A 19,543-nucleotide genomic window follows, 5' to 3' on the forward strand; every position below is an offset into this window, starting at 1 on the left:
ACGAACTCTCACAGAGACTTTCATGTTAGCTTAGCTTTGCTCAGTTGTGTTGAAGCATTGCTTTTGTAAGCTCTCTTCCTAGTAACCCAGAGGTGCTGCTTCTGAAATCAGTGAAAGATTGGCCACTGACATTAATAGGACAGAGAGAGGGARTGGACCGTAGTTACAGAAACCACTGAACAGTGTTTTTTGGGTGACTCTTGGTAGGTGTTTGTACCTAGCTGGGCATGGCCAACAGTTCAGAGAGAAAGCAGAAAGAAATCTCTCTGTCTGACTGTGACTGCGAGCAGCTTGGAATGGGAACTTTTGAGTTTGCGCGATGCTTACTGCAGTACATTAGTTGTTGCTGATTGTATTTGCTGGGTGATTCTCTCTTGCCCTTAAGAGCTGCTTAGCATGGGAGTAGCAGGGCAGGGTCAAGAAGCTCGCTCTAGTTTCCTTACTCCTGCGTGATCGTCCTCTGCGGGGTGGCCGGCCTGGGTGCCGACTTCCCAGCTTATGTTGCCTTTAAGTCAAGCGCAGCAGATGTGTGTGCATGTATGTATTGTGTAACACACCTGATAACGCTGAATTGATTTYGGATTTGTAGTTATTATCACAAACTCACGATTGGCTTTGACTTAAAAAGTGAATGACCTGTGATGCCGCGTAGCTGAACTATTTGAATCAGGATTGAATTTGATCCAGACTCTGAGCTGTGGTTTGTGCTTTCTGCAGTATTAAAGTTACTAGTTTTTATCTGAAAGACTCTTTTCCCCTTTTACAGACAAATGGGCTGAGGTTAAGAGCATTGCCTGCAACAAAAGTAGTGGAAGGACCATAAACAGATCATGCAAGTCATGACAGGGGCTTGTTTTCCTTCTTTTAATCCTTAGCCCCAATGAATTCCATATGAAAGGCAGCTCTTGTTTTGACTATGTCCATTTTTATGAATGCTTACCGTTTTACACATCCAACAGAGTTAATGCATGCTTTTTGACTAATGCCTGCTGAAGCACAGAAAGGATCAACATTTCATTTTCATTACATTTCATTTATTTCTGTATTTGGAGGAAAGATTCCATAAAGTACGAGATAGACATAACTAAAATAGTTTCTACTGCAGGTAAAAAGTATTGGTAGTTAATGTGACTCTTCATAAAGCAGCTGAATTGCAAGTTACAATCAAAGATTTAGAATAAATGTATGCTTCATAGTGTCTTTTGCCAGGGTGAAATACAGTAACGTGAGGAGTAAAAGACTGGTAATTCATTTGCACTTTGTTTGAAACTCCTACAAAGCTGTTACTTGAAAATACCTATACTGAGTAAGGAAACATGGTGATTGCCATCTTATTTACATGTATATTTAGTCCCTGGTTATATCATTTCAAATGTTATGTAACTATAATAGGATGAAATAGATAACCCTACCTGATGCAGAGATAGCTGTTACATCATTGCTGCTATAATACTCTGCTGCAAAAGGACTTTTTAAAGGAATTCTAATGATAATGAAAATGTTCTGATATAGCATTAAGGATTTTGCTCCTGAAATGTGTTTAATGTAAATATGCTGTCAGATACCCTTCAAGTAATTGACAAGAGCAGATGATTAGCAGTGTTCTCAATAGTGTTTTTGCATAATCTTACATTTTGACAGAACTCTTCAGCAGCTTTTTATTGTCAGTGCTCTGCAATCAGTAATACTTTTTCCTTGACATTTACTTTGTCATTATAAATCTTGTAAGTGGTCATTTAACTTGTTCAGTATGCATGTAAGAATATCATTACTAACACGTTTGAAAAAGTGTCTTTCTGTTGAGAAACTATTGTGAAAGTAAACTTAAAAAACTAAAGGAAGTAGATTGATAACTGACTTTATGAAATAAATACCTCTTTGTGAGCATCTTCTTGCAAATTTTAGAGGTGATTTTAAAATCACTTGCTTATTGAACACTCACAAGCCATCAAATTCAACTTTGTTGTTGGATTTTTTTAATGATATATTTTTATTCTTTAATACTGTTGTTCAGTTATGATCATTTACATCTAACTAACCAAAATTAAACTCTTATGATCCATAAGCATTCATAATTACATACTGCATGTATTGTTAATAGTCGATATAATAAACCTTCATCTTTATTGAAGCATCTCTTGTTTCTACAGCAGTTCTTTAATCTATCTCAATAGATTTCTAGTGTACAGCTCATATAGATTTGGTCAGTGACAAGGGTTAGAGTAGTCTTGTAGAACATTTACTTGTAGCTGTGAAAAGCCCACATTCATCAGAGGATTAGGTCGATCAGATTGTACCAGGATCAATGGAAGGACTGTGTGATCCCTCTTAGGCTGTAATGTGTTCACCTTCTTCAGAGAGAATTCACATACACACACATTTCTCTGTCTTAAAGCCATTTATCTCAGAATGTCAAATTGCAATAATTAACCATTATTGATCTTAAATTCAATTAACTTCATTAACACAGGTCATGATGAGGGTGCTTGTAAGGGAAAGGCTCTTGACAAGTGTCTTTTCTTATATGACATTGAATGTTCACAATTGTGGCTATAACTATTCATATTGTGCCATAGGAACATCTTTTAAAAATGACAAGAGTTTGGTTGGTGGCTAGGAAGAGACATTTTAACCCCATCCCCCTCACCTTTAGTTCTCAGGATTTTCCAGAAAACATTATATTGAGGAATCAGTGAGCCATTTGTTTCCAGCACATTATCTTAGTGTGGTGTTATAGTGAAACCCACCTATTCAAATACCCTTCAGTTCAACAGCTAATGCTAGACAAAGACTCACTTGCAAATGAGTATATTAGTACAGTGAAATGAAATAGTGAAATGAATATTCAATGCATTTTTTTGCGCTATGTATACAAAACAAATTGGGGCCATCTTGCAGAAGTAATCCTTAGAATCTAAGTCCTAGGATGCATATTGCAGTCAATAGTTGTTTTTCTTAAATGAAGACTGAATAAAAACTGAAAAGGCACAAGGCTTTGTTGGCCCACAGTGAACTCTCTTTTTTCTTGGACAAAATTCATTGAAGTACACAACAGCTGAAACTGTGATTGAAATCATTTGGATTTCTACTATACCACTCGTACAGTTGTATAGAGTTTATTGTAAGTAGGACTGCAACCAAAATAGCTATTGAAACTGCCGTATAAAGGGCTTCAATGGGAATTTCAAGTTTGCGAGAAAAATGAAGGATCAGGCTGAAGGTCTTTTAGTACTTTTTGAATATGTTAAGTAGTCATGATCATTCAGAAATAAAGAACCAGGTAGAATGACTCACTAAAATATATTAACATAGTTTAGGTAAAAACCTAATTTAAAAAATTTGTATGTGCAATGAAGGCTGCATCTCCAGTGATGTTTGTAGATATTAGTATGATTAAACAGGAATACAGAGCCAGTGTTCTGGTCATTGTAAAACTCACAAGATGTGGACAGATTAAAAGCAACCAGAGATGTGGGAAGATCAGAGAGAGTAAAGGCTCAAAATTCAAATCATAATCAAAAGAAAAGGCTCAGACAAATGTGGATAAGGAGGAATGGCAACATCAGTTTTGTTCAGAAACAGATTTCTGTGACAATTAAATGGTCATTTTGTCACTGCATTTTCTATTTTCACTCCACTATACATAGCGTTTACTGAAAAGAGGCAGGGCAGAAGCAGAATGGTTTGATTACTGCATTTGAAGAAACTAAAGTTCCCTTACAACATCTGTTTGCTTAGTGAAGGATTATAATAATTAAGAGCTATTAGAGCCATATTGAGAACTTTTATGCTCATGCCTGCTTATCCTGGAGTTGGCTGTGAATCTGGTATTCGTTTGTTGAATGCCCTGTGTGCTTTTCAGTGATTAAAAGATGCCACCCAAATGGTGGTATCAAGCAGAGACTCTGTCACTATGTGTTTTAGTACCAATTCATACAGTGATTTTGGCTTATTCTTACCAGTATGTTGATAACGACTGTTATTTAAATAAAAAGAAATTCCTAATAGTTTTATTCTTTGGGGTTCTGGTAAATATTTCTATCTATGTGAGGAAATGGTAGTTCTGTGCTTAGGAAAACTCTACAAAGTGTTGGAAAAACAATATACGGCCAAAATCAAAAATAGGGTCAAAGCATAACATGAAGCTGTTTGCTTATGAAAATGTATTTGCCATTGTAATATGTGCTTACATGGAGTGGGAAATTCTAACAAGTCTGTACTCCACACCAAACAGCTGTCTTGGAAACCAAGAGAAAACCGGTTTTATCTTACTTAAGAGTGGGTCACATTTATTCGTGATGAATAATTTATAGAGCAAATGTAGATTTTTTTTTCTGTTACTAATACACATTCTAATTGTATTTGTTAAGTTTCTGTGAATGTTTTGAGACCAGRGAGCTCCTTGTGAACCATTTGCTTTAACAGCTTGTTTCTGGCTTCTGAATCCCCCAGTGTTGTTTCCACTTCCAGGCTGGTTAGCTGACCCTTAAAACCTCACAAACAAGACTAGCCATAGTGAAGAAATTTGTGCTCCTGTGAATGATGCTGTTCATTTGCAGTTTGGTGTACTTGTTAGAAGAGCGTCTCTTCCTGAGTAATTTGGAGGAAAGGAGGAAGGAAGAGGAAGATACAGCAAGAATATTGATGAAACATGAACATGAAGACCATGGGTTTAATCGAATCAAACAGCCGAAATCCAAATGGGTGCTCACAGTCCCTGTTTTTCATTTGCCTATTTCATCTAATCCTGATGCTGCTTGTAAAAGGTCTTTTCTGCTGTGAAAGGGGAGGCCAAGATTTTTTTTTTCTTTTTTCTCCTTCAGCAGGATCAGCCACAAATTCCAGGCTTATGCTCATAGGGGTTGTTAAAATCTGTACTCTCCCAGACTGCAAAGGGGGCAAAGAAGGACGAGACAAATTCATTCCACAAAATATGATAGCAAACAAGTTCCTTTAGTCCTCAGGGGAATTCGCAATGCTACTTGGTCTTTCTACTTGAGTCCTCTGATCCCACATTGCTTCTGATAAGCAGTTGTGGGCTCACAGAGAGTGGGATGCATACTGTTCTTCAACTGCTATAAAACTGCAGTGGTTTTTGGAAGTCAACAATCTTGTGTGTTTGTGGCTGTAAATGTAGGAAAAAAAGAAGATTTGTTTTTTCTGATGAGGCTTGCTCTCTCAGCTGTTACTCCTGTTAAGTTTCTCATAAGCGTATAGTTCACTTCTAAATATACAATAAAGGCATCTGAAGGCAGTTTTACATGAGGAATTCTCTTTACAAATCTGTAGGGTTTTGTGTATTGTACATGGGAGTCACTTTGGCCTGAAGTCTCGTGAGAAGTTTCTTAGTCTACAGTTCCCTTCTGGTCAAAAATGTTTTGCAGAAGGAGGCAGCTCAGCTCTTCAAGTGAAGGTACGAGTTTTGAGCAGATCCTCGTGCAACCTYGCACACAGAAGGATGTGCTGCAGCATGGTGTGGTCATGTGCTGTTGTTCTCCACATTAGAAAGATACAGGCTTATGTTTCATAGGATTTTAGCAGGTTTTAGAAAATCCCTGCCTAGGAGGTTGATTTTAGGGAGTTCAGTGCTTGGGCACGATCCATCATGTTACATCTCCACATCTCTACATCTCTGTTAGAAAAGCTTACCTGAGGTCCTGCTCTGTGCAAAGAGCAGGGGGAGAGCTGTCTCACAAAAACGTTTTTTATTTTTTCCCATTGCCAAATGAAGTTTGCTGGCAGCGTACAGTCTGAGCTTTTGTTGGACCCCAGCAGCTTACTTCAGAGGAGATCTGTAACCAAAGACTCTGGATTTTGCACAGTACATGCACCAGTGGCTATTTCACTGGGTATTTTATCCTTAGTAATTGTTTAAGCTGAAAACTGGCAATCATTTTTGATTACACACACGTGTTGTACTCATAGAAACACAGTGAGGAAACATGGGAACAGCAACACAAACTTCTACCATCTCATGTTTTGTCTAAATATCTGAATTACCTATATTAACCTACTGGAGTTACAGGCTTTATTTGTCATCTTCTCTGACACTAGGCAAGTCATTTAACCTCTTTGGATTTCCAGRTTCCCCATTTGAAACTGGGAACAGGAATACTTTTTCCACAGGATAGCTGTGAAGAATAAAACCCTCATTCAAGCTTTTGAACACACCTAAGTAGGATGAGGCTGTCCAAAAGAGCTAAGTTGTTTCAAAGCTGTCATTTAATACAACGGCATCATGTTTTTTTGGTTGTATATTTAATGAAGGAGATAAAACATAAATGTGAGCTTTGCATAGGAATCTGTCATTTAACAAATGTCTAAACAGTATTTGGTTTCAGAAAATTAAATGCTTCCCTTACCAGAATTAGTAAGTCTAGTAAACAATTTTTGAATGTTTAGTCTCTTCATTTGTAGGTTGCCTGTATGATATTTTTTGGATGGCAGCTTAAAGTCTAAAGTGAATAGGAGACTTGAATTCTCTTGCCTTCCTTTAAACTTCAGAAAACTAAGGGAATATGGAATATAGTGGCATGAGAAAAAAGCGCTTAGTAGAGATTTGCTTTGCTCTGAGTTTAGATGGTCCATGCTATAATGAGACATAAACTCATTTCTTGTTATCATCTCTTAACCATTTATTCTTGTCCATGTAATTCTCTGCTCCAACACTTAGAATTGATTTGAGCTCTCTGAAGTTGCTCCAAATGTAATACCAGTACAGGATGGTGGATTAGAGCAGCTGGCTAGCTTCCTTGGGCCTATTTCTGAGCTCTCTGTATCAGACAGCTGCAGTATTTTTTTGAAGGAACAGACACAAGTGCACTTCAAAGTTTTTAGTGCTTAATGATAGCCACCCATTACTTTGGCATGCTGTGTCACATCCATCCATGCGCCGATTCCCAATAACTTAAAACTATACTATCATTGGTATGAAAAGGCTGTAGATTTATCAACACATAAAGAATGCAGCTAAACAAGTATTAATCATGCACATTACATCAAATTAACATATTAAAAATTAATATCCTCGACCTTGCCACTGGGCAGAATAATCAGTCGTGAAGCAGCATCATAGTCCAGTGCAAGGTACCAGCTACTGCAGCCGGTATGCGAGAGAAGTGCTGACCTCTCCACTTGGAAATAACATTTCACTCCCGTAATAGGCAGTCCAGCCCCTGTGAAACAGAACCTTTGACCCTTCTAACAGCAATAATGTCCCCTTCAAGGTGCCGGGTGATCAGTATTGCCATGCCTGCTTAGAGGCAGCGTTGTCATCTGCCACTCCTGCAAGCTGGGCAGCTACCCTTGCCTCCCATTTCTGTTGCCTGCTGAGGAATATCCTAACATCTCTGCCAAGGAGTGAAGTCTCAAATACAGTTTCAGGTACATGTGAATTATCAATCAGTCTGTGTATAGAAGTAGCTTGTGTGGTGGGTGAAATGTTTGCCTTTCTTCCTATAAGTGGAAGGCCTGTGGAGTGGGAGTTTTCTAACAGGCTGATATGACTCTTTTCTATGCCTTCATTTGCATTTGGTCTTTGATTGACTCCATCCACTGAGCTGGTTTTCTTTTGCCTTTGTTCGTTAATTTTGTGAGTAAGGTCAAATAATCTCGATATGGCTGTTTCACCATTGCCTCTCCCCAACTTGTTTTCACACTGTGCCCCATCTTCACTGTAAATATTTGCATATAAACTGTGGACTCCTTAAGGTGTTTTCATGCGTTACCTAAATCTTAAAAAAAAAAAAAATCTGTGTAATTTCTTAGGTGGTTGTTGTCTGCTTTAAAAAAATATGGGGACAATGCTTAAGAAGAGGCTCTGCACTGACAGCAGCAGAGGGTTGCACGGCTTTGTGCGTCAGCTTAGCGAGGGGAGAACTTTGGGCTCCAGGGAGAGTTTCCTTGCCCAAGTCCTGTTCACTGTCCCGCCTTTATCCTCTGATTTTCTTTCCTTTCCTTTTCTTTCCATTTCTTTCCTTTTCTTTTCGGGGGGTGGGGTGGGAATATAATATGCATCCTGTAATTATTCTCCAACCTGGGCAGTGATCTACTGAGGGAGTGACTGATGCTGCTCTGTAATTCTCCAGGCAGTCTGTTTTATCCTCACTTTCTTTTGTAGTTACTACACAGAGAAGCAAGTAACTAGACAGCCCTTGCAGAGAACACTTACTTAAAATTGAACTGTTATGAAAAAAAAACCAACAAAAGTTTGCTGCTGTGATATGATAGTTCCACGTCCAAGAACCAGACGTATCATAATCTAACTAACTGAGTATTCAGAGGTTAAGCAAAAGGCTTGGTTGGGATAATTTATGTTCCTTGTCTCTTTCTTTTGTTCTCGTAAGTGTGAAATGTGAGTGGATTCAGGTTTTTAAGGATTGAGAAACTTTTTTCATGACGCACTCAAAATCGCATGGTTTGGGAAATGATTCTTAGTACTACCAAATTATTTCAAACCATGCATAAATAAATAATAAAGATAGTGGTAATTTTTAAATAGAAAACTATTTAGTTAAAGCCAAAATATTTCCAAGGAATTGAATGGTTCTGATGAACTTTGGTAGTCAAGCATTTTTTTTTTTATATGAGAAGAATATTTAAATGTTTTGATGCTTTTGACCAGTTTTGATGCACCYCCCCCACACTAATTAAAATACAAGAAAAAGTCTCAGGAAAAAGACATAATAAAAAAGGACATTTCAAAAGTATTGAAATGAAATATTTGGATAGATTCAAGCCAACATGTATGGTCTCCAAGAAATAAGGAAGAATCATGATTAAGAATGAATATAATTAATCATTTCTTGGAGAATAGTAAATATGTCTTAAGTGTTACAGTGTTGTATTTCCAATCAAATTCAAATAGATGGGCGTCTGGCCATGTTACTGGATGTGTGTCTCTGYGGAGAGGATGGAAACCATTCAGTGTCAGAGGCATCAGAGGAACTATAGCAAAAATGAGTTCACTCCATTAGCTCTAGCATTTCTGGACGTTTGAGAAAACTGCTGAATTTGGCCCAGGCTGTCAGCAGAAAAATGGCTGTTTTGGTTGCACAGGAGAGACTGATTTTGTATAGTGGATTGCTGGTGTTTCTGTAGAGGCAGGTATATGAGTTTATTAGTATATATACAATATGTGTGTATACAGATCATTTTGGTCAGTGATGTAGCACAATTTATTTCCACTAGCGAAGAAATGATCCATAGCTCAGTTATGAAGGTAATTCCCTCTTGTGTGGAAATGAATTCCATTATACCACAGCTTACTACTATGTATTTATATCAAAGGTGTTAATTTCATTTTTACCTAGCAGTTAGTTAATAATTATAATAAATATTAATAAGGGAACTGTCTGTTCTCGACCTCTCTATAGCTGTACCTGCAATAGGTTTCTTAATCCCTTTGATATCCTCATTTTCTCTGGAAACTGAGGGCCACATCAGAAAAGTATTTTTCATTTTTCGTTGAATATTATGTCACAGTAACAGTATCGCTCAACTTGCAGGCAATTTCCTGTGGGTCATGGTGCCCTGCAAGATGTAAACTAAAAGTTTTTTGAGAAGTTTGCTGCTTTTTCTTCCATTATGGYGGAAAAATAAAAAAGCAGAATCACATAATTTCTTTCATTTTGTTTTTATTAACTTCTTTCACCTTTAGAATTGTCTTTAAAGCTGAGTTTTCCCCCCTCATTGTTGAGGCATTGAAGAACAGTTGTACAGATGTCCTATTGCTTCAGATGTTTACTTTACACTTGAAAAATATCAAACAAAAAATTTTTTCCCCTTTTTTTAACAAGAAGCAAGTGGCTGAGACAAGATGGGCTGGAGACAGTGCTTCTCCAAGACAGCAGGCAGTGAAACTTGGTGAAAATTTTTTTTTACCATCACCTCCTTATTTTATCCTCTGCTTTCAGTCTCTGTTTTTTTCTGAGGATACTTAACCAAATGGGAAATTTCTCTACTATAGCCCTCCTTGTCCTTCTGTTGCAGTGAAGCTGTTGTCTTCATCTGTGCTCAGATGGGGCAGATATGCAGTCTTTCCAATCTGAGCAAGATTTGGTGGAGCAGAGAGGGAACAGAGATTACCTTAGTTGCAGGTGAGCCCATTTCTACTCATACCTGAAGTGAGTCCCCTTGCCACCTCCCTGGCAGTGTGGGGTTGAGGCTTTGCATCGGCCCTTTCCTTCTTCACAGTAATAATAATACTGTTAGTTTTTTTGAGGAGGAGATGTGCCATGTGCATCAACCTTTGAGAGTTGTAAGTCCTTCAGCTACCATGAAATTACCTACAGTGGTGTGTGCAAAACCTTAGAATATCCTGTGGATCTGTTAGAAGAAGAGGGAAAAAGAAGTCTGCCATCCCAGACTGATGCCTGTTGGTTTGCCTTATGTTGCCACAGATGAGCCCTGAAGGCAGGAGTGATTAGGTGACCAGCCCTTGGAATAAGATATTAGAAGCTACTGGCACAAACTTTTTTTCAGGATGTTGTTTTAAGTCTTAGACTGAGCACTGAGCACCCTCATCTCTTGCATAAATCTTTAGTTGAGGAAGTTGAGGGTAATGTTGTGGTTCCTGTCTCTTCTCCCTTGTGCAGTGGAAAGAGCAGAGGAGTTGTTGAAACTGTCAATTTATTGAAGTTGCAGATTGCTGGGTTAAATTCCATACTGTCGTTTGTGCCTCATTTCCTGCATGTTTGGATCAAAGACTGGTGTCACAGCTTGGCTTTATAACTTGAGCTTAGGAAGGAGAACAGCGGTTGAGGAGGCAGCTCCTGGTTAACACGCAAATATGCTTGATAGTTGGTGAAAAGGGCAAAGAAAGCATGAAAGGTAAATAGATTTACATTTAAATGAGCGGCATGCTGGAGGTTTTCCCTAATGTAAGAGTCACTCTTTAAAAAACTGTGGTTGTGACAATACAAGTGTTTCAGTCCAAACAAAATTCATAAGATTTCAACAGTAAGAGAAACAAAACCGCAAAGAAACGCACTAATTAGGGGCTTCATTCTGTGTCCTAGTTTGGGTTGGTGAGCACCCATTCACAGGAGATGTTTCGGCGGTGGTGCAGGGATGGAGTGCAGGGTGTGGGTGCATGATGGAGTGAGACACACCAGCTCTCAGTGGAGCAAAAGAGCAAAAGACAGGCACAAAAAGAGCGAAAGACAGGTTTTGGTGTTCCATCTTAGCCCACAGGTGTGAAAGGAGGGCTTTTCAATGCAAGCAGTTTGACAATAACCTTGAATTTTCTTTACATTGTAAAAACGAAGTTATTCTTCACTTTCACAATACAGACAAAGGAATGGAGCTGTAAAAGGAAAACTGTTTCCACAAGGTACATTTGCTTCGAAATCATAGGTTTTGTGCTGTCATTTTGTGTCTCTGTCCTTCTTTACATTGCTAGGATCTTTGATACTGTTCAGTTAGAGACAGTGGGTAGACAGTTGTTTGCATGTTATCAGTAAATATTTTAAATTCTTCAGCCTTAGAGAATAATTTGAACTTTTTTGGTCTCCTTTGCTGAAGTTTTCAGTAGAATTGAAAAATATGATGGAACAAATAATTAAGATGAAAATCAAACTACTGTCCCATAACTGAATGAAGTGTTGAACAAAATCCACTTTGTTAGATGATAAATATTTTGTAGTGGTTTCATTGTAAGCATTTGCAGGATAGGCGCAGATCGTGATTTCAAGCTGCCAGTATTACTGTAATATAAATAATAGTAGGAGGAATCTTGAATTCTATCAAAATATTTTGAAAAAGCATAAAATAGAATAAAACAGGACAGATCTGTTTCTTTAGAGTCTGCATACCTGTCTTTAAATATAAAAGTCTAATCTTGATATCAAAGTCTTGGAAGCATAATAATTTAATTTTTTTAAAGTAACTCTTTCAAACTACATTCTCCTAAACGTTAAAAATAGGAGCCTTGCTATATGAATTTTTGGCATTAAAACTATCTGAGCTGTAACATCTAATCAGAATTACGTGTTGCTCTGATGTGATATGTTTATGCTTTCAAAGGTTTAACTTCTATTCTGAAGATCAGATTATAACTTTACATGCTTGGAGGATGCAACCATTCATCTGTGTGAAAGAACAGTAGTGAATACTGCAGTGTTTCCTAACTGAATGAAGAAATACTCAGTCTGAAACTAAAAGCCTGATTTCACTGTTACTTTAACAGTTGTTTTGTCTCTTGTGATTTTCTGATAACATTTAAATATATTTTCCCGGAAAGCAGTAGCAGGCTTCAGTATCGTGTATATGAAATCTACTATACTGTTCTCCTAAGTTTTTCAGTCTTTTGGTTAAAGTAGGTCTCTTTGGGGTGTTAATCATTACCTTCTCTGCATTATTGCTTGCATAAACAAGCTATGGATTATTTAATGTGTTTAAGATATCAATACCTACATGTTCCAGATGTTTTACAGAGAAGAAGGTCAAAAGTCAAGTGTCTTCATCCATAGACTCTACTGTAAAAGGCATTTTTACTAAATTATAACTGTATTTGTAGGAGATGGCTAGTAGATTTTGTTCTACCTAATACAGAACAGTCATGATCTGTTTTTGCCTTCTTGCTTAGCTGTAAATTAATGCATTATGTAGGAATAGATCACTTTGATCAGTTAATGATCCCGCTCTTAATGTTTTCATAGTTTTCTTGCCTAAAGGAAAGACTAGCTGTGTGTAGAATAGATGCACAGAACCACCATGGAAAAAGAGAATAAAATTACAGCCAGTCCCCCACTATCCTAGTCCGGAAGAGTATCTTACATTTACATCACCAGGTGCATTATTTGTGGGGAAGGGAGACAGGATCCCTGTTAGGTGTCGGTGTAGCTTATGCTGAGTAAATATTGACAAAGTAGTCTAAAGAGCAAACACTTTGACATTTGTAAGGTCCACTGGAAGGTCTTGTATATATTTATACAGCAAGAATGAGTACAGCATACCAATTTTCTTGAACTGACTCTTGACATAATTCTGCATGGGCTTTGTTGAGGAGAAAGGTATGTGTGAGTGTGAATGGGTCATTTGTTACGCCCATAATGAATATCTTTGAACTGCTTTTAAGTCACCTGCTTTTACTACCTCCTCTAAAAAGTAGTACCACTAATAATAATGATAGCTTTAAAAAAGTCTTGGTTTTTTGATTATTTTAATTRGAGATTTTTTATTTTGTAGGAATTTTTTGATGTTTGTTGAACTCTATATTTATTAAAGATTGAGTCTCAAAGTTGTAATGAGCAAAAAATGCTTGCTTAATTTAAATTGTGAATCTGTCTGTTAAGAAATGCATTAGGGGTAGGAGAAGCATAAGACATATTAATTGACAGACAGGAACTGCTGTCTCTGAGGTTGATACAAGTAATTTATTACTTTAGAAATGAATGCCACCTCCAGAATGTGCTTCATTAATTTCAAATTTAGTTTTAATTTCAAGCTGTTGCCCCTTGAGAAGAATAAGGTGGCAAATTATGTTTGAAGAGCAGATTTTTTTCTTGCTCTGAAGAAACACTAAATTTTAACTGTTTAATTTTACAAATAAGTGCAGTTCTTTGGCTGAAACACTTAAGAAAAAGTATGATAATCAGAAACTAACTTATATTTTCTTCTCTTTGTAATAGCCTATGTTTCAGACGAACTAAAAGCAGCAGCCCTGGTAGAAGAAGATGTGGAAGCTGATGAAAACACAGTTGATGGGGAGCCTTCAGCAAAATATGCATGTCCAGAAAAAGACTTCAGTAAGAACTGCCAAAGCTACCAAAACTCTCCAGCAGCTGAATTTTCTAGCCATGAAATGGACAGTGAGTCACATATCAGTGAGACAAGTGACCGCATGGCAGACTTTGAGAGCAGCTCTATTAAAAATGAGGAAGAGAGCAAGGAGGTTTCAATACCGCTTGAAGACTCTACTGTATCTGATAGTTTAGAACAAATGAAAGCTGTATATAACAACTTCCTCTCCAATTCCTACTGGTCCAATCTCAATTTGAATCTTCACCAGCCAATTTCAGAAAAAAATAATGGTAGCAGCAGCAGTAGCAGCAGCAGCAGTAGCAGTTGTGGAAGTGGTAGCTTTGACTGGCACCAGACTGCTATGGCAAAAACACTGCAGCAAGTTTCTCAGAACAGAATTCTCCCTGAACCAAGTCTTTTTAGCACAGTTCAATTGTACAGACAAAGCAGTAAGCTTTATGGCTCTATATTTACTGGAGCCAGTAAATTCCGCTGTAAAGACTGCAGTGCTGCCTATGATACTTTAGTAGAATTAACAGTGCACATGAATGAAACAGGACATTATCGAGATGACAACCATGAAACTGATAACAATAACCCTAAAAGATGGTCTAAACCTCGTAAACGCTCTTTGCTTGAAATGGAAGGGAAGGAAGATGCCCAGAAAGTATTAAAGTGTATGTACTGTGGTCATTCATTTGAATCTCTTCAGGATTTGAGTGTTCATATGATCAAAACAAAACACTACCAAAAAGTGCCTCTGAAGGAACCTGTTACGCCTGTAGCAGCAAAAATTATCCCAGCTACTAGAAAGAAAGCATCACTGGAACTTGAACTACCAAGTTCTCCAGATTCCACAGGTGGGACACCAAAAGCAACAATCTCAGATACCAACGATGCGCTTCAAAAGAACTCTAATCCTTACATTACACCAAATAATCGTTACGGTCACCAGAATGGTGCCAGCTATGCCTGGCATTTTGAGGCAAGGAAATCTCAAATTCTGAAGTGCATGGAGTGCGGAAGTTCGCATGACACGCTGCAGGAGCTCACAGCTCACATGATGGTGACAGGACATTTTATTAAAGTCACCAACTCTGCCATGAAAAAAGGGAAGCCAATTATAGAAGCCCCAGCGACACCAACAATAGCATCCTTAGTAGATGAAAAGGTCCAATCTGTGCCACTAGCTGCCACCACTTTTACATCTCCATCCAACACACCTTCTAGTGTTTCCCCCAAACTAAATGTTGAAATAAAAAAAGAAGTAGATAAAGAAAGAGGCCTTGCTGATGATAAAATGAAAGACAAAGATAAGTCAAGTGAAGATGAGGAAAAGTATGATATCTCCTCAAAGTATCATTACTTGACTGAAAATGACCTAGAAGAAAGCCCTAAAGGGGGACTAGATATATTGAAGTCTTTAGAAAACACGGTCACATCAGCTATAAACAAAGCCCAGAATGGCACACCAAGCTGGGGTGGCTACCCTAGCATTCATGCTGCCTATCAGCTGCCTAATATGATGAAGCTGTCATTAGGTTCATCTGGGAAGAGTACACCGTTAAAACCTATGTTTGGGAACAATGAAATAGTATCACCAACTAAAAACCAGCCCCTGGTGTCTCCACCAAGCAGTCAGACCTCACCTGTGCCAAAAACGAACTTCCATGCCATGGAAGAATTGGTAAAGAAAGTCACTGAGAAGGTGGCTAAAGTGGAAGAAAAAATGAAAGAGCCAGAAGGAAAACTTTCTCCAATGAAACGTGCAACACCCTCACCATGCAGTAGTGAAGTCAGTGAGCCTCTTAGAATGGATGCCTCCACTGATGGTGGCTTTAAAAGCCAGCAGAACAGCCCAGTCCCTCAGAGAGATGGTTGCAAGGATAGTCCAACTGTAGAACCTGTGGAAAATGGAAAAGAGCCTGTTAAGTCAATTGTAAGTTCTTTAAGTAGCAGCACAGCCATCATTACTGATCACCCTCCTGAACAGCCATTTGTAAATCCGTTAAGTGCACTGCAGTCTGTCATGAATATTCATCTTGGGAAGGCAGCAAAGCCATCTTTACCTGCTTTGGATCCAATGAGCATGCTTTTTAAAATGAGCAACAGTTTAGCAGAAAAGGCTGCGGTGGCCACCCCACCTCTACAGTCCAAAAAACCAGACCACTTAGACCGTTATTTTTATCATGTCAACAATGACCAACCCATAGATTTGACGAAAGGCAAGAGTGACAAAAGCTGCTCTTTGGGTTCAGCGCTTTTGTCATCCACATCGACATCTTCTGCATCTTCTTCATCTACAGTGACAACAGCAAAGACATCTGCAGTCGTGTCATTCATGTCAAACTCGCCGCTACGCGAGAATGCCTTGTCAGATATATCTGATATGCTGAAGAACCTGACAGAAAGTCACACATCAAAATCTTCCACACCTTCCAGCATATCTGAGAAATCTGACATTGATGGTACCACAATAGAGGAACCAGAAGAGAGTACGCCAGCTCAGAAAAGGAAGGGACGTCAGTCTAACTGGAACCCTCAGCACTTGCTCATATTGCAGGCCCAGTTTGCAGCTAGTTTACGGCAGACTTCAGAGGGAAAATACATCATGTCAGACTTGAGCCCTCAAGAAAGAATGCACATTTCCAGGTTTACGGGACTTTCAATGACCACAATTAGCCACTGGCTTGCCAATGTGAAATACCAGCTCCGAAGGACGGGGGGAACTAAGTTCCTTAAAAATTTGGACACTGGGCATCCAGTGTTCTTTTGTAATGACTGTGCTTCACAGATCAGAACTCCTTCAACTTACATCAGTCATCTTGAATCGCATCTGGGTTTCAGGTTAAGAGACTTGTCCAAACTGTCTAGCGAACAGATTAACAATCAGATAGCACAAGCAAAGTCACCGTCTGAAAAACTGGTGACGTCGTCTCCAGAGGAAGATATGGGAACTTCTTATCAGTGCAAACTTTGTAACAGGACTTTTGCAAGCAAGCATGCTGTTAAACTTCATCTTAGCAAAACACATGGGAAGTCACCAGAGGATCATCTTCTGTATGTTTCGGAGTTAGAGAAGCAGTAGCGTTTGCTTTTGATTAAAATGACTGTAATTTGCTTTGAGGAAAACTGTCAAAGACGCCTTAAAGCTACTGTTTAGTTTTTGGCACATGTTCTTATTTTAACTCCAGAGTCGCTCTGGGCTGAACTGTTTTGTATAACTGTACAGTGTTTAAATAGAGGTGCATAATCAGCTGTTGTTACTGGTAAAATATGAAGGTTAAAATGCAGTGGTAAGTGTTTGGAACTTTGTGTAAATTGGATTTAGTTGCTGTGCATCCCTCTGATGCATCCAGCTGCATGCATTAACAGACGGTTTAATTAAGCATTTATAACTAATTCTGGTGCACTTTTTTCATGTGACCTAAGTGTGCTGGTATTTCTCACCCTCTAATCTTTAGCCCTCTGAGTACTTTGAAGCACTTTTGCATTAATTTGGTAATAACGTATGAATATGTTTTTTTTAAACCCTGACCAGCTTAGTTCTGATTCCTAATATGAACCTCCATTTATGCAGAGGTGTCTCACACCTTGAAATTTAAAAATATAATTTTCACATTGAAACATAGATGTATATATTGTATAGATTTCAAAATCTCTTATGGAAAATGTGATTGTGGTTAATGCCATTTTCTTTTTCTTCAACATTTTTAGCAACAGTGTTTTTTTGTACCTGATAAACCCCAGGTATGAACTGTACCTATATATAGTGTATATTTCATTTTTTAGATCTAATGTTTTTTCTTTTGACATCCAAACATTGTAAATTATATGAAAGATACCACAGATAGCATTTATAAAGTATTCAGAAGCATTATTCTTAAAGCAAAGTATGTTTTGTTTTGTTTTGCTATACAGTACATCTATATTAATAGAGGTTCATGTTTAAATTATACATATTTATTAGTGTTGCTATCATTTGTTTTTTTTAAACTGTCTGAAGACACAGAAGCCACGGACTGCATTCCTGGCATGCATTATAACTGTTTTGCACAACATGACTTTTAAAGGTATTTATTAGTAAAAAAAAAAAAAAAATAAAATAAAATAAAAAGAGAAATTCAAAATAAACTCAGTGCTCAAAGGGTTAAATCTATTTGAAAAACTTGTACTGTATTTCCTAAACATTGATAAAGCCTTTAAAATGTTTGTACTGTAATACTTTGCTTAAAAGTTATGAGGCATTCTGTGATATAACCTCTTTTACTTATTTATAAGCGCTCTTGGTTGTTATTTCATATTGTAGAATGCCTTTTTATTTCAATTGGTAACTTTCTGTTTTGTTCTGCCTAATTATTCTCCCAAGATTCCATACTGCAGCTTTATCTTTAGGCATATGAAAGGTAACCCGTGGTTACCAGCACACTAAGTGATTCTGTTCGTCTCCATTTTTGGCAGTTAATTTGCAGAAGTAACTGACAGCTGACACCATATGAGAATCTATGTATAAAATATTGGCATGTAAACAGCACAGACACTGTAATGCACTCTGTGCCCTGTTTTGTTGTTGACAATGAAGCACCATTATATGACTCTTCATATAACCTTTTTTTCTACAGCAGCATTAAAATTGTCTTTTTGCTATAATTTTGTGTTGCGTTCACAATTATGTCTGAAATGTGCTACGACTAACGAGCACATTAAAATTAAATTGTATGCTCTCTGTTTATGACTGAAGCTTGAGTAGGTTTCTTCATCTGCCAGGTGCTGGCAGTCAAAAGCTGCACATAAATCACTGGAATTTTAGTGAACTTTAGCATTTAAAGAGCAGGGTAGCACTTATTCAAAGGCTGCATTAACAAAATTTYCCCCCCAGAAAAGATAAATGAATTCTATAACTCCCTTTTAAACATCAAGTAAGACTGTCTGTGAAGAAGGGGTTTTTAAGCAACATGTGTGGCAAAGCAAATAACTGTTTTTGCTGCAATGTGTATTCAGACCCAGTCAGATACTGGTACTTAACAGGTATTCCCCCTGAATATAGCGAGCAGCATCTGCAGGTTGCACTGGTGGTACTTCAGGGATTAGAGATCCCTCTCCTCCTACCTAGGATGTCAATGACAGGAGTAGAAACCTGAGACTGACAACTTAAACTTTGTGATTGCAAAGTGAAGCCTCTCATGGCCAAACCTGCTGTTGCACAACATTCAGAACAGATAGCAAGAGAGGASAAGAAGATTATTCGAATAAACACATGCCAAACAAATGCAAACAAGCAGGAGCATTTATATGGTAATGACAGACTTTTACTGGTGTTGACAGGTCATCCCATCAAAACCATTGAAAACAATTTACATCTGCAAAGCACCTATATAACTATGCATGTAAATAGTGTCTTTTGCCAGTCAGGTGAACTCAGAGTCTAAAATGGTTACATGGGAACCAAAACCAACATTACAGCACTTAAGAATCTTGTCTCAAGTAATAACTAGCATCTGAATGTCAAATGTACATAGTTTTGTTTCTTTTTAAAATTCACTGTCTTCCAAAAAGCAAATAATTAAATCTTCGTGTTCTTTTTCTTTTATTCTTTCTTCCACTCTTTCTTCTGCAACTGTAAAGGCCAGTACCTTGTCTTCTGAAATGTTACTGACTGTTCTGTTTATTTTGATAAAGAATACTGCTAAGCAGACCTGTTGGATTTTAAGACCATTTGTGTGTCAGTGCTTATGGCCTCAGCTCAAATTGCAGGGATAAAATTGCAGCATGCAGTTTTGCTCTCTGACCGTGTGAGCGT

General features: G+C 37.9%; 1 protein-coding gene across 1 annotated transcript in view; it reads left to right on the plus strand.

Annotated features, from left to right (window-relative positions):
* Nucleotides 1–18,393, plus strand: part of TSHZ3 (teashirt zinc finger homeobox 3) — a 63,387-nt gene extending 44,994 nt beyond the window's left edge. The window contains exon 2 of the mRNA XM_085303785.1: nucleotides 13,632–18,393. Within this exon, the coding sequence (XP_085159911.1) occupies nucleotides 13,632–16,831 (3,200 nt within the window). The 3' untranslated portion in view covers nucleotides 16,832–18,393. The remainder of the gene's footprint in view (nucleotides 1–13,631) is intronic.
* The last annotated feature ends 1,150 nt before the right edge of the window (nucleotides 18,394–19,543 follow it).

This window comes from Rhea americana, unplaced genomic scaffold (genome assembly GCF_003343005.1).
Source record: "Rhea americana isolate MKP2758 unplaced genomic scaffold, rheAme1 scaffold_20, whole genome shotgun sequence".
Taxonomy (NCBI): domain Eukaryota; kingdom Metazoa; phylum Chordata; class Aves; order Rheiformes; family Rheidae; genus Rhea; species Rhea americana.